We start from the raw sequence: 16,014 nt of genomic DNA on the forward strand, positions 1-16,014 counted from the left end.
TACAGAACCATAAAACCTTGCTGCCAGCTTTAATCCCTTTCGAAGAGCAAGTGAGGTTTGATGGTAAGACTGAAATTTCAAGTAAACTCGCCCCACGACCTTCAAATTTCTATAAATTTCCATTTTGCCTTGTGCCTTCACACCCCATGCCTTTAACCTTTGATTCATGTTTTCCTTGGGTTTGAGAATGAAGTGAACCATAGACTGCCCATGGTTTTCCTTCTTATAATTGAAGCTCATGATACTGTCAAATTTACTCAATATGCCTACTGCAAGCAAAATGGAAAGAACAATATCCATCGATTGGCTTGCATCTGATGCTTCAGTAAGGGACACATCACAGAGCCTTATTGTTAGTGAGGCTACAGCACGACATAGTTTGTCACCAGCATTTCGCACAGTTTCTTTGATGTCATCCATAGCACGAAAAGCAACCACCCTTATTTCTTCAAATACTTCCCAACCTGATCAAATTTTTGACCTTGGATAATATCTGCAAGGGCAAGGCACAATTCCTCACGAGAACGCCGAAGCCTTGGAATCATACTCTTAAAAGGTTGAAGAGCATCACCAGCTTGCTTGGCTATCTTAGAAAATCCAAAGCAGCACCTCTCTTGGAATTTGAGGCTTGATAATTATCCAGATCCAAAAATTATAAATTAAATCTTGATGTCCCATCTCATTTGCAAGATTACAAAGCTCCTTGTAAGTGCTAAGTTTCCTCCCACTAAGGCTTTCACCAATAGTGACCTCTTGAAATACCTCCGAGTATTCAAGCAACTTGATCGCTCTTTCCCTCTTTCCAAAACAGTCAAAGTCGTAACAAGTGCATCAACCAGTTTTTTCTTCATTGATGTGTCACCCAAAAGAAAATTTGAAGGCATGGAAAGTGAAATAAAGTTGGTCTTGAGAATCACATCAGAAGTTACAGGAACACCACCCCAGAGAAATGATAGAGCTTCTCCAGCTGCAATTTAAAATATCCTCAACTTTGAACAACAAAGGCTAAAATCAAATCAAGCGCAATTTTCATATTAAAGAAAGTTTCTTTCACACACATATTCCGATAGAGATAATAATTTTCTGGACTGCCTTAGTGTCATCACCAGAGAGTAGCTTACTTATCTTTTCATTCAAAAATTCCAGAATGCTAACACCCTGAGTTAAGGTGATGAACGCATGAATCGAATAAGAAGCATCTGGACCAGTTTCCCTCAATCGGAACTGGGAATTTTGGTGCCACGAATTATAATCTTGACAGTCATCGGCACTGTAACCACGCCATTGTCCATGGACAGAATATTGCATCTCAGGAGGATAGACCCGACATACATATATTGACTTGAAGTGAATTTGGAGTCTTGCCATGACATCCATAATATCATCTTTTGACTGAGGAACATGCTTCAACTTGTACCTCATCCTATCCGTCCATTTCAAAGATGAATCAGACTAGGGACCATTCCATTCAACTTCATTAGCCCAAGGGTTTCGAATTTGAATAAGCTTGTGTCCATCCACCTCTCTTACCTACAGTAACGAGTACCCATGTCCTTGTACAATACTACTGGAAAAAACCTTCACATCAGAGCTTGATGGACTTCCATCACCAAAAAGAAATCCTTCTTGTTTAAATCGCAACAACTGAGACCATAATCTACTACTGGAAAGATCCAACTGGGCCTGGGAACTTCTCATGTCGATCTCCTCACCAACACTTCCAGTAAGATCAACAAGTGCATCCTGAACAAGCCCACCTTCTAGTGCCTCATAAGAACCATGCAATTTTGCATATACCTTCTCTAATATAGAAACCCATAATTCATTAGCCTTCTTACTGGTCGTAAATGCTGGTTCGCCAGGTGATTCATGGAACCCAGTCATCAAAAAAACAGGGACCCATTCACCCTGTAAGTTTCATAACCATAGTATGCCCAAGGATTAATATGTCATGGCCAAGTTGGCGGCTTCTTCCCACAAAATTTCTAAAATACATTTGGCAAGAAAAGTAAATGGAATCTCCACAGCAACAAAACCACTTCCCTTTCCAATTATCTTCTTGACCTCTACTAGCGCATTAATTCCCATTAGCAACAATCTAAACTTGTAAGGGTCATCATCTTCTACATGGTTCTTTATAGTCTCAATGGCATTGAATAACCTACACTCATTGTTTCATCATATTGAAAATCAAGTACCTCGCTTGTGGTTCCCGCAAAGACACTTTGTCAAGGACTTCGCCTACTCCTTTGGAATTATCAGCATTCGCCTGTGAAGCATGAGTTCTATTTCTCCATCTTTAATACTTGATCCTCCTGTGGCCGGTCAACCAACATGGATAGTTCAATTTCTTATCCACCGTATAAATTCCAAGGTTAATTAGATAGTAATTTCCTACAGGTTGCTCTTTGTCTTTGTAGAGTCTGGTGACCTGGGAATCAGAATCACCATTGCTTGAACTGTACCACAAGTAGCTCTGCTGCACTGGTACATCTACCTTTGGTTTTGGCAATTTATCGAACACTTGATACCTATCCTTTGTATCTTCTATTGCATATGTAACTTCTGCTCAATTCCAGGGTTATTTTGGACTTGCTCCTCCGTTCTCCCTGTCAACATCCCCAATATCTGCTCCATGTAGCTTTGAGTCGTTGTCATCCCAGACTCCAATAAACTGATACGTTTATCTTGTGCCTCCCACCACTTGGGAGGGTTGGTTTCCTCATTTGCTTGCTGCATTATTTTCTTTAAGTCCTCAATATGCTTTTTGATGGCAGAGAGATCAGTAGATTCTACCATGGTGTGGTTCTTCTTTTGCATATACAGTCTGCAATTTGCCAGGAATTAAGGCTCCTGATACCAATTTGTTATGAAATGAGAGAAACAGAGAAAGATACGAGAAGAGAATGAGAGAATTTAGAGAAGAAAATAGTCATTCATTCATTGCATGAGGAAGAAAATGCCTCAAGTCAGGTCTTATTTAGTTACAATGGTTGTACGGTAATTCTAATAATGTCAGGTGGTTGTCCTTTATAATAGATTCTAACAACTCTACTTATCCTTTCCTTTCTTCTGCAGGTATTGGCATTTTGACTCGGACTGCTCCAACTCTTCCTGGATCCATTCAGCCTGCTCCAACTCATACGGTAAGTTAATCATATGCCCTTCACGTGCTTCAATTCCCAATTTACATTTTCCAATCCCTAACCCTTGCGCATCCATTCCCAATTTCTCCCCTCGCTCGTCCATTCCCAAATCCTCCTCTCCTTGCCGTTCTTCTTCTTCTCCGACCATAACATCAGGTTGCACAAGATCACTCACCTTTGGTAAGTCTCTATTTCTTTTATGTGTCTAGAATATGGAACCCTATTTCTTTTTCTGCTAAATCTCTTTTCTCTTGAATATTTACATTTGTAACAAATTACCCTATGTATTACTCAGTTAGCTGAGATTTTCTAACTTTGTCTTCTCTAGGTCGGATTTGAGAACAAACTCATTATTGCCATTGGAAAAGGGGACCCTGCTTTGGTGATGTCTGAGTATGGTTTCAAGTAAGGGCTCAAATGTAATGTTTAGGTTTTCAAATGTCTTGATTTTCATAGCATATATTGTTAGATTATTTGGAAATTTATATAGCTAAATTGTTTAGTGCTAGAAAAGTTCTGTCATTCGAACAGTTCGCGGTGTACTTTGAGAACGTTAATCCTGTATCTCAATAAAAAAGATGGACGACTATGCCGCTGTCAGATAGGAAGGGTTCAACAGTGCCAAGATATGATGTTTCATCAAGGAGGGTTAAGGCAACATTTGTGGTCAATGATCCTGTAGACTGATTGATGAACTAGTGTTGTACAAGCTCCAACATTTGTGGAACAGTTTCATGAAATCGTTTGCTCCCAGATTTGAAAATGTTGAAGTCAAGCAACAAAATGGATGTCCTATTTCACGTTTCAACTTTTAGGTTACGCTATAGTTTGCAATTTGATTTGCATTGTGCAACATTTGGAACACCTAATGGGACTTGGATCTTGCTTTAGCTGAAAGTTGCAATGTAATTTCTAAACTCTAATTGTGACAGTGGTAAAGCTGTAATTACTCAACCTCTTATTATTTCCATCCCCATGAACAAAGTAGTGCACTAATGTTGCTCTGGCTATTCTTCTTTCTTTGAAGTACTTATTATATCTATCTCTGGTATTTGATATAAATTTGGACATGGGTATGATCTTCCAAGATAAATCAAATTAATGAAATTTCACATCAATTTTCACATGATTTAATAATATATATATATATATTGAATCGAATTAAAGTTTAGAATAAGCAATTGCATTGAGTTAAGGTTCACTTATATAATTATACATGTCATGAAAGCTCGTATATAGTTTTGATATTTATTTTCTTTTAGAAATAATGAAATAATTTGACTCATGACACGAATCAGATTCATATGTATATTTAGAGATGACTATTAAAATAGATAAAGATAAACACAATCAAATTTACTACTAGAATTTTCTTAATTTATTAACAATAATCGTACACATCTTATAGATGCAATTATTCAAATTTGAAATCTTTAAAAAATAATTATTCTTTTAATTACTAAAATTCAATTATAAGTAATTATGATTATATACATATGTACAAGAAAAAAATTGTAATCTTACATCACAAATAAATTGGAGGCTTAGCAGGTATTATAATTATTCCGTAACCGGTATTAAGAAATACCTACTTCATTCCCATTTCACATCCATTTTGTAAAATTAAAAATATAAATTAATTAACAATCTATTAAAGGATTCAGATTTGAGAAAATAACCTCATTGACCAAAAATGCCTTATAATATATGATTTTAACCAATTTTTTTTTGATTTGCCAAAATGACCAACTAAATCGCAATGCGATCGATAATTCGCAACGCGATCTCCAGTATCGCAAATCAGTTTTCAGATTCGCAACGCGAACTTGGACTATCGCAATGCGAACTTGGACTATCGCAATGCGAATATGTAAATCGCAATGCGATAGTCGATTATCGCAATGCAAATATGTAAATCGCAATGCGATAGTCCAAGTTCGCATTGCGATAGTCCAAAATCGCAACGACTGGTGGTATTGCATTTCTTAAGAATTTTTTCTAAAAAGATAGTATTCGCGCGGACGTGTCGAAGACACGTATTACCACGACCACGACCACGACCCGACCCGAGACTGACGGCGGCAGCACGCGAGAGTCCCCCTTGTTCTCTATCACTCAACAAGGAAGTGGGAAAACCAAGCCTTAAATACCATTCCCAATAGTATTTCCAATACTATGTGGGATTGAGCATTACCAACACTTGTTCATAATACTATGTGTGATTGAGCCTTAAATAGTAATATTATTTTTGAATGTTTTGCTTAAAATTGCAATAATCGCGATTGATTGTAGATTGACATTTAATTATGACATATTTAATCGTATAATACTAATGCAATTGGTTGCTGATTCAGTTGTTTTAAGATGCATGATTGTTAATTGTTTCCTGAATAATCACATTGTATTAGAAACAAGTGTTGGTAATACTCAATCTCACATAGTATTGGAAACACTATTGGGAATGGTATTTGCTTTCACACTTCCTTGTTGAGTGATAGAGAACAAGGGGACTCTCGCGCGCCACCGCCGCCGTCGTCCGTCTTGTCTCGTCTCGGGTCAGGTCGGGTCGTGGTCGTGGTCGCTGCTCTTCAATTCTAAGTTATTCAGAAGAACCAGATAAGTCCCTTTCAACCCCTAAACTCACTCGTCATACCTTTCCTTCTAATCTTCTATTTTTTTCCCGCCATGGAAATAGCTCTCCCCTCCTTCCCTTCCCTAAAACCCCCGCCTTCCCAAGCCCTATCACTAAAATCCACCGCCCCAATCCTCCAAACAGTGACAGATTTAAAAATTAAAAAATAAGGTTTTAAAATTTTAATACTTTATTTTAAAAAAATTTGAGTATACAAAATTTCTTATTCTTTTATATTTCTATTAACAAATTAAATTAAATTAAATATTTTTTCTCAAAATAATGGGGTTGGAATGTACATCTGCCCTGCCTCTTAACCCACCTTCATTTCCCTCAAACCACCCTCGTACCCAGAGTCGTGATAGGATTTTCGGGAATCCTATACAAATTCTTATAAAGGGATTTCTATTTTTTAAATATATTCGATTTCGGGGTAACAATAGTGGTATTTTTTTGATAAACGCCACGATAGATCCATATATAATATCGTTTAATTAATAAGTCGCAATAATAGTGACGTTTTTTTAAAAAGCGTTGTAATAAATCCATCTATAATAATTTTTTTTTAAAAACGCCATTATATATATATATATATATATATATTTAACTATTTTTTTGGGGTCTTGCGCCGCATCAGCCACGGCACTGCTCATACTCTCCCATCAGAGCCGCCATTTCCCGGACCAAGAAAGAAGAAACAGTCGAAACTGTCAAATCCCAGTTAGAGAACTGTTACCTCCTGGCCGCCGTGGAATACAAGGGCTTCACCGTCAAACAAATCCAAGAATTGCGTCGATCTCTCCCCGAGTCATAGAAACTACTCGTCGCTAAGAACACTCTGGTCTTGAAAGCCATCGAAGGGACTCCCTGGGAGGCATTAAGGCCGTGTATGAAAGGGATGAACGTTTGGCTCTTCGTTCACACCGAAGAAATCCCGGACGCTCTTAAACCTTACAGGACGTTCCAGAAGGAGAAGAAGGTTGAGAATGACTTCACGGGGGGTGTTTTCGAAGGGGAATTTTATGGGTCAGACGATTTTAAACAGCTTGAAAGTATGCCTACCTGAGCTGAGATTTACGCTAAGCTTTTGGGGAGTTTGCAGAGTCCTGCTATTGGACTTGTGGGGACACTTCAAGCTCCTGCGAGAGATGTTGTTATGGTTTTAAAGGCTTATGTGAAGAAGCTTGAAGAGCCCCCACCTTTTTTTTGTTGTATTTAAAGGAGAATTCTTCTTATATGTTCTTTTACTTTTGTAGAATCATGTAATCTTGGAATTGGAATTGCTGATTTTAGAATCACCTTGCAAGTTGATTTCTCTCGCTCTCTTCAATTTCTGGTGTATTGTTAGTCTTATGTTAATTGGGTAAATGCTGGGTATGTTTATTATTGTCAAGACTTTTGAGCATGAATACTTCAGAAAAAATTAAAATTTCATGTAGCATAGGGGGATAGTTGTGAGATTTAGGCAATAGTAGATGATTACATTACTTGGATTTTGGTGCAAGTATTTTCAATTCAGTACAGATATGTTGGATTTCCTTTAAAGTTTTTTTTCTTATGTTTTGAGGCTGGAATTAACCGGGACATGCTGGGTATGTTTATTCTTGGTGAGTTTTGTTGCTTCTAAAAATCTGCATTTGGTTTGGACTGATCTTGAATGGTAATGTATCTTGTTATTCCTCGTTGTACGCATTAATTAAGCTTGTGTTGGATGATCGGACTACGAAAGTATTAGTAAAATCTGCATTTTGGATGATCTTCAATGGTAATGTATCTTGTGACTTTTGTTGCTTCTTTGTACTCATTAATTAAGCTTGGGATGTCATGAGGGTAAAATGATTCTCTAGGAGAGGTCTTTGATTCTAAATGAAAGACCGATGACAAAGGTTCTAGGTTTGACCACTTGCATTTTCAATATGAAAATATATATTATTTTATAATCACTTTAAGTTATTTGAAGAAAATACCTTTGATGTAAGCGTATATAGGGTTGATTTTTTTTGGAAAAATGAAATATTTATATTGAAATAAAAATAAATAACAATTGAATTGTCCAATATGAATGAAATATATTTTATAAAAGCATTTTTGTATTATACTTTTTTCCCCTTATTTTTAAAAAAAATAACATTAAATTAACCCTTAACTATGCTTATACTCCTATTAAATTAAATTTCCATCATAATTACTCTCTTTTATTGGGGAAAGGGAGGGATTGGTTTAGTTAAATATTAAACAAATAAATTAACGTTATATATTTAGACTTCAAAATTGTTTATCTCATTTCACTCTTTAAAACATATTGCTAGTATTTTAAATTCAGCTCGACCTTTCATAGGCATTCATATCAATTATCATCTTGATCCAAGGGATTAAAGTTATGTTCTTTGTAGTTTTTTTAAGGTGTTTTTGGAGTCAAAATGTATTTTTTAAACAAAAATAATATAGAATGTATAGATTTTCACACTCCAAGTGTTTTATTAATTCGGATTCAAAAACTAAAATATTTAAATTTTATTTTTTTTAGAAATACTTTTGAGTAAAATTATCCATTTATTATTTATATCTTGTTTTTTTTATATTTTAAAAAACGTCTAAAATAATTTTTTTGTCTATTTAAAATGTTATTTACGTGAATCATAGAAATTCAAAATTGAAATTAAATAATTAAAAAATATATTTTTGAAAATATCTTTTATCAGTATTGATAGTGCTTTTTCTAATAAATGATTGAAAGTGCTTATAGCCTTTAATATGTTACTCGAAAATACTTTTGAATAGGGATGGCAACGGGCCGGGTTCGGGCCGGGTATTGGTCCCCCCGTCCCCGTCCCCGTTTAAAAAACCGGTATCCGTCCCCGTTTAAAAAACCGCGGGGATTTAAATGGGGATCCCCGTCGGGTAATCGATGAAAACCGCGGGGAAACGGGTATCCCCGTTTAGCACAAACGATTATTTAAACGGGTATTGGGCCAGGTATTGGGTCGGGTATTGGGTCGGTATTGGGCTGGGAATCGGGCCGGGTATATATATATATTTAAATTAAATATATATTTTTTATTTAAATTAAATTTATTAATATTATATATATATATATAAATAATTATTTTTAATATTTATCGGGTCGGGTAATCGGGGCGGGTAATCGGGTAATCGGGGCGGGGATTACCAAACCCGTCCCCGTCCCCGTCCCCGTTTAAAATAAATGGGTTTTCCCCGTCCCCGTCCCCGTCCCCGTCCCCGTCCCCGTTTATCATCCCCGAACCCGACCCGTTTAATTCGATTTTCGATTTTCCCCGTCGGGTTCGGGTTTTTTTGCCATCCCTACTCTTGAAATATATTTGAAGTTCACAAGAATAGGTCAACTTTACATCATTGAGAAATTCTGAATTTCGTTAGCAAACTATCATTTTCCACACACAAATTGGTTCATTTATAATAATTAAGATGACGTTTGGTTCGTTGGAATCCTTTGAAATTAGGAGAAATTAGAATTCAATTCCACTCATGTCTCATGTTTGGTTCAAGTTTTCAAAGTGGGAATTTGAATCTAATTCCATCAAGGGAGAGAAAGTAAATTATATCCAGGGAATGTGAAATTTGATCATACTACCCTCATCAATCTTTTAGTATTCGGATCGGATTTTTTTTAAAAAATTGAGGAATTAGGTCGGATTTTTTTTAAAAAATCGGGTTCGGGTCGGATTTTTTTAAGTTTGATATTCGGGTCGGGTCATGTTTTTTTAAGTGTGATATTCGGGTCAGGTCGGATTTTTTTAAAAAAAATTGGGTTCGGGTTGGGTTTTTTAAGTTTGATATCCGGGTCGGGTTTTTTAAGTGTGATATTCGGGTCGGATTTTTTTAAGTGTGATATTCGGGTCGGGTTCGGGTTTAGGGTGAAAAATACCTTCAGAAATAGATTTCAGATTCAGATTCAAATTCCTTCAGATTCCAATTCCTTTACAGATTATAATTCCCTCATAAACATTCCAACGAACCAAGCGCCACCTAAGTTCATCATTTATATTGTGACAAATCAAATGTTATTTTTTTAACCATCTAAATTATTTTAGTACATTTTTATGAATTTTCATAAATAGTTAAATTAAAAATAGTTTTTTTTAAGTTACAAGATTTGATAAATTAAAAAAACATAAATAACGAAATTAGAACATTTTTAAAGTAATGGCATGATTAGCAATTTACAGACAAACCAAAGGGCACAATTGTAAAAGGTGGAAAAAGGAGTTGAACAAAAATTCTTGTGAATTTTAACCTTTCTCGCTCGCTTTCTTCCCTAAAGTGTGTGTGTTTGGGTCTGATTTTCATTTCTCTCCTTTTAGCTTTCTCTCTCCCTCTTTCTCTTGCTGTTTCAGCCATTGGATTCTAAAGTAAGAAAGTGGAGAAAGAGAGTTTTAAAGGGTAAATTCATATGGGCTGGTTCCCTTGTGGTGGAAAGAAAAACAAAAATGGAAAGAAAAAGCTTCCCATCGATGATAGTACAACCACGGCCAATTCATCTGATGATCAGATCCCTTCTACTTCAGGTTCTTGTTGCTCTTATATTCTTTTGATTTCGAAAACCACCTCAAATTTTGATTTTTTTTATATACCCCATAGAGGATTTGATCTTTTTGTTAAAAAGGAAAAAAACAGTGAATTCCTTTTTATTTTTTCTGCAATTTTTTTGGTGTAAGACCCATTTGTTCAATTGTTTTTCTAGTTTCATGGGTTTTCAATGTTTCAGCTTGATCTATGTAGGAATTTGAAATATATATATATAGTATTTTCGTTTTGTGTTTGTTTTGAGTCTATAAAGATGAAAATTTCATAGTATTTTGTAATTCTTAATTCTATCGATTTTGGAATTAATATATATTATGTATACTGATTTGAAGTCTCGGTTATTAGCTTGAGTGTGCAATTCCTAATTTAATTCTATGTTATTAAGTCCATGGATGTTTTGGGATTTAAATTGTTGCCATCATTGAACTGCAAGAATTTATACTTTTTTTTTTGGTTCTTGATGCTGTTATACTATATAGGTTAGAATTTCTATGGAAGCCTAAAGAATTGTACTAGTTCAAGCATATTATTATTTTCAATCTATGTTACTCGGACTTAGCTGCGAGTGTCAGTCTGTTAGATATAGGAATGCTCAATTTTTGTTAAGTTTTTCCATGTAGTTGAATGATACTGGAGGGTCAAATCCTATCCGTACGTTCGGGTATGAGTGTTTAAAGAAAAATAATTCTGTGATAAAAGGGTATAGAAGTTTGTGTCCTTTTCGTCTATCTGTTGTTATAATGTGATCAGTAATAAAACCTGTCTTTGGCTTCTGTTGATGTGGTAGTGCTACATGTTTTTGGTTCAGTTTTCAGTAGTTATCATATTAAGTTTGTTTTTCGGCGTCATGGTAGAAAAGCTGAAGGTTAGTTCTGTGCCGGATGCTAAGAAGGAGGCTAACAAGGATGGAGGGTCGGATCACATTGCAGCACACACATTTACCTTCCGTGAATTGGCAGCTGCAACAAAGAATTTCCGGGCAGATTACCTTTTAGGCGAAGGAGGTTTTGGCCGGGTGTATAAAGGGCGATTGGAAAGCACTAATAAAGTATGTGTATTAATGAGACTGTAAATTTTGTAGGAAATACAAATACGTGACGTGAGATCCATATAACACAGTTCTACTCTCCAATGATCTCATACACCTTTAGTTGATAGAATCATAGAAATCAGAATTTTCATTGTTTTGTTCTGCCCATCTATGTTGAGCTAAAAGTATTATTAGGCCGGCTCATGAAATTTCATTCTTCATGAATATATTTTTGTTTCGGAAATATATGCCCCTTAACCATTCATAAAGTCTACTCAACCTTAACTTTGTCACCCGTGTTGTGTAGGTTGTAGCAATCAAGCAGCTTGATCGTAATGGACTGCAAGGAAACCGGGAATTCCTTGTTGAAGTACTGATGTTGAGCCTGCTTCACCATCCTAATCTTGTCAACTTAATTGGATACTGTGCTGATGGAGATCAGAGGCTTTTGGTTTATGAGTACATGCCATTAGGATCTTTGGAAGATCATTTACATGGTATATATAGAAAACGTTCATTTCTATACTATTATTTGGAATCTTGGTTTCTTTCACAACATTGAATATCATGTCAATTATCATGGTTAATACACACATTTTTTAAGTTTTGAGTTTCTGGTGTTTGATTTGTCTCTTTTGCTTAGTACATTCTGGCAATTGTTTTGATTACCTCATCATGTATCATCTTTTAACACGGATTGCTGATTCTTTTTCTGTGTGCTTTTACATTCCAGACTTACCTCCCGACAAAAGACAATTAGATTGGAATACAAGAATGAAAATAGCTGCAGGTGCTGCAAAAGGTTTGGAGTATTTACACGACAAAGCTAGTCCTCCTGTCATATATCGTGATTTGAAATGCTCGAATATTTTGCTTGGCGAGGGCTATCATCCCAAGCTATCGGATTTTGGCTTGGCCAAATTGGGCCCTGTCGGGGATAAGACTCATGTATCTACAAGAGTGATGGGGACATATGGATATTGCGCACCAGAATATGCAATGACTGGCCAGCTTACGTTGAAGTCGGATGTTTATAGTTTTGGAGTTGTTCTGCTTGAAATCATTACCGGAAGGAAAGCTATTGATAACTCAAGGGCTGGTGGCGAGCAAAATCTGGTTGCCTGGGTAAGATAGCTATGGCATCTCTCTTTTTATCATATTGCTGAGAGTTTGAAGACACGTTTTATTGCCTTGACTTATATTTTTGCATGAACATGTGTTGTAATAGAATCTTGATTTCCTACCAAAACTCTTATCTGTTCAATTGTTTTGAAATCTGAACTGTGAGAATCTACGATACTTGGACACGGGTATGAGTAAAGGACATGAGTATATTCATTTTATGTTTTAAGTTCTCATTGATTTGGTGTGCCATTTCCCCATAGCCTGCATATGCGTCTTACATGAGTGTTGGATATGAATACTTCAAGAAAAATGAAGAGTTGCTCCAACATATGAGAGAAATATTCTTTGGTCATCAAGGCACAATCCTTCCGATGAAGAAAATAAAACTAGAAAGAACAATAATTCTTGCAAATCTTTTAGTTTTTTTTAGTTTTTCTTTCCCTATATGTTCTGTAATTGCATAAATCGTTCATTTTTATTTAACAGGCTCGTCCGCTGTTTAAAGATCGAAGGAAATTTGCACAAATGGCCGATCCGTTACTTCAGGGACAATATCCGGTGAGGGGTTTGTACCAGGCTCTAGCTGTGGCTGCAATGTGTGTTCAAGAACAGCCGAATATGCGGCCTCTGATAGCCGATGTAGTCACTGCCCTCACTTATCTTGCTTCTCAAAAGTATGATCCCAGAACTCATCCGGTTCAAGGATCTTGTACCGGTTCTTCCACTCCGAGAATGAGACGGGAATAATTCAGGTAAGGGGAATCAATCAATTTACTTGTTCGAGAAAAAAATGAATTCCTTGGCAGCTGATGATTGAGATTAAAAAACAACAGGTTTTTATATGTTTGAGATTGTATGATTCTTTGGCGTGGAGTTCGTTGCCAAGCCGTCCTCAGATGTGGAATTTCGCAAGTCCCAGTTACCCGTCCGATTTCAGACCTTACCTTGTCTAATATAACGGCCGTTTGCCCCCTTTTTTGATTGAAAACTTTTTGGCCTCTCTGTTTGTCTTTCCTTGTCCAAAAATTTGTTCTTTGATGTACCATTGAGGTCTTGAGCTTTGTATCTAAAATGTCTTTGGTATACAAACTGCTGTTCCCTTGAAGATATACATATCTGCTTGTCGATATTATTTTGGTTTAATTTTAAAAAAGAACCTCCAATATCATTGACATTTTGAAGAAGCCTAAAACATTTTTCTTTATTCTTTAAATGTCCATATTTTAATTGTATTCTTATTTGATTTGTATATACTCTTTTTTTAATAGTTAAATTTGGTTTGAATAATTAGTAAACATAGTACACACTAATCGAGGGTATATCAATAAACGCAATAAAATTAGAAAATAATAAATTAGACAGCATCAAATTAAAAAAAAAAAGAATTGGGAAGTAGCCGGGGCAAAGCCAATAAGCCATCACAGCTGCCTTAACGTGAGAAAATGGCGATAACTTCCCTTGTGTGAAACAACTCTGCCGGAGAGAAGTTTTGGAGTTCTAGATAGAAAATGCTTGCATAAAGATGAACAACACATGCAAACCATAAAATGCTAGAAATCCTAAATACCAGTATTAGAAATGTACTAAATGACTCGTTCACATTGATTTTTTTGGCCTAGATTTAACTTATAGATAAATTTTCCTAACCAAATTCATCTCTTCGTAACATGGACATTAGGTCTTTTTTATGAGAATTTCCTCCATAATTTTGCTGTTCTCATACTAAATGAACTAAATAGTTTGAGAAGGACTAAAATGAACATGAAAAAAATTGCAGATGCCTTGTTGAAATTAGATGGAAGAAGAGAGATAAAATTCCACTTCGTATTTTTCTTTCTCACGTTGGGAAAGAAGAATGGAGAAACATTTCCCTATTCTCTGTCTTTATTTAATTATTATTATTATTATACCATTTAAATCACATGTTCGTAAATACGTGGTGTAAATTTCATGGAAAAAGAAAAAAAATCTATCATCTATAGGTTAATTGCACTAAAGGATATCAACTTTTATTATTTTTACTAAAGTTTTTGCATTTTTTATCTATTTAATTTTGTAAGATCATCACTGTTTCTCAACCCATCGCCGTCCGTCCATCAGTTTATGCCGTTGCGCCGCTCACTGCACGTGACTTCTCTTTCATTACAATCTCCACAATTCTCATACATGTAAGCTTTTTTTTTTGAATTTATATTTTCTAGTTACGCTGTTTTAAATTTTGCAGTAATATTCTGTGGATTTAGAAGTGAGACCATAATTATTAGTTTGTGTTCATCTTACCCATCACATTGAAGCATTATTTACTTAAAGTGAAGCAATGAGGTCATATTAGTTCTTGTACTTACTTTCATGGTTTCCATTTTACTTCTTCTACTGCCTCCGTACAAAAAGAGAAGAAGAAAAATCATGGAGATGGATCCAAGTTTGAGAGAAGAAGCTGAAACAGGACACATTGATGCCTTGCACGTTCTAATTGGAGAGGATCCGTACATCTTGGAACGCATCGACCAAGTTCCTTTCGTCGATACTCCATTTCATGTAGCAGCAGACAAAGGGCAAGTTAGTTTCGCAATGGAGATGATGAACTTGAAGCCTTCGTTTGCCAAGAAGCTGGACTCAAATGGGTTTAGTCCCCTGCACTTGGCGCTGAGAAGTGCGCAGACTAAGCTAGTGTTTCGACTGTTGAAGGCAGATAAAGATCTGGTTCGCGTCAAAGGATGGGAAGGGATGACTGCTTTCCATTATGTAGTTACAACCGGGAACTCTAGGCTTTTGGTCAACTTTCTTGAAGCTTGCCCCGAATGCATAGAAGATGTGATGGTTCGAGACGAGACTGCGTTACATCTTGCTTTGAAAGAAGACCAGATCGAAGCTTTTAACCTCCTAATTGGATGGCTTCAAAGGACTCGTCGTATTCACGATAGAGTCTTTTCCCTTGAGAAAAAAATGGCGAATTGGAAAGACGACCAAGACAACACTCTGTTGCACATTGCGGCTAAGAAGAAGCAAAACGATGCATGTGCAATTCTATTTACGTTGCATTCCAAAAATCCGTTTTTATAAACGATTAATGGCTCTTCTGTAATGATGCATGCAGGCACTCAAACTGTTGTTAGGTTCCCAACTTTGGTTGCACGTAAAAGGCAAGGATTCGGAAAATTTGACGGCTCTACAAATCATAAAATATGCCAACAGACGAGGCGTGAACACCAGCACGAATGAGGAAGTCGATACCAAGATTAAGCTGTTGAAAGGTAAAGTTATGTTCAGTGGTGGGAGATCGAACAAGGCACAGCATGTCGGTGGACACGATCAACACGATGCTGGTGATTATGGCTCTCGTTATAACAGCAATCTACCAATCGTCGTTAAGTCCACCGGGTAGTGTTTGGCAAGACAATGACACCGCCCCGGCCCAGGCCCCGCCCCCCTCAAACATCACTTATCACTTGTCCAATAGAGACGTTTTCCATACATCTAGTCCATCTTTGGTGATAAATCGGGAAAAGCGGGTA

At 36.3% G+C, this 16,014-nt stretch overlaps 2 protein-coding genes and 1 pseudogene across 2 annotated transcripts; all 3 read left to right on the forward strand.

Moving 5' to 3' along the window:
• The first annotated feature begins 5,765 nt into the window (after positions 1 to 5,765).
• Positions 5,766 to 7,071, forward strand: LOC120157837 (annotated as a pseudogene).
• Positions 7,072 to 10,038: 2,967 nt separating this feature from the next.
• Positions 10,039 to 13,623, forward strand: LOC120157836 (probable serine/threonine-protein kinase PBL7). Its single transcript, XM_039168841.1, has 6 exons — positions 10,039 to 10,325; positions 11,199 to 11,392; positions 11,682 to 11,871; positions 12,108 to 12,499; positions 12,986 to 13,251; positions 13,333 to 13,623. The coding sequence occupies exons 1-5, from the start codon at positions 10,211 to 10,213 to the stop codon at positions 13,244 to 13,246; spliced, it is 1,152 nt and encodes a 383-aa protein (XP_039024772.1). The 5' UTR covers positions 10,039 to 10,210; the 3' UTR covers positions 13,247 to 13,251; positions 13,333 to 13,623.
• Positions 13,624 to 14,868: 1,245 nt separating this feature from the next.
• On the forward strand, positions 14,869 to 15,958 carry LOC120157823 (ankyrin repeat-containing protein BDA1-like). The gene is made up of 2 exons (XM_039168833.1): positions 14,869 to 15,514; positions 15,597 to 15,958. Exons 1-2 carry the CDS (start codon positions 14,906 to 14,908, stop codon positions 15,882 to 15,884), a joined length of 897 nt encoding a protein of 298 aa, XP_039024764.1. The 5' UTR covers positions 14,869 to 14,905; the 3' UTR covers positions 15,885 to 15,958.
• The last annotated feature ends 56 nt before the right edge of the window (positions 15,959 to 16,014 follow it).

The sequence above is a fragment of the Hibiscus syriacus genome, unplaced genomic scaffold (assembly GCF_006381635.1).
Source record: "Hibiscus syriacus cultivar Baekdansim isolate YM2019G1 unplaced genomic scaffold, ASM638163v2 tig00111276_pilon, whole genome shotgun sequence".
Lineage (NCBI taxonomy): Eukaryota > Viridiplantae > Streptophyta > Magnoliopsida > Malvales > Malvaceae > Hibiscus > Hibiscus syriacus.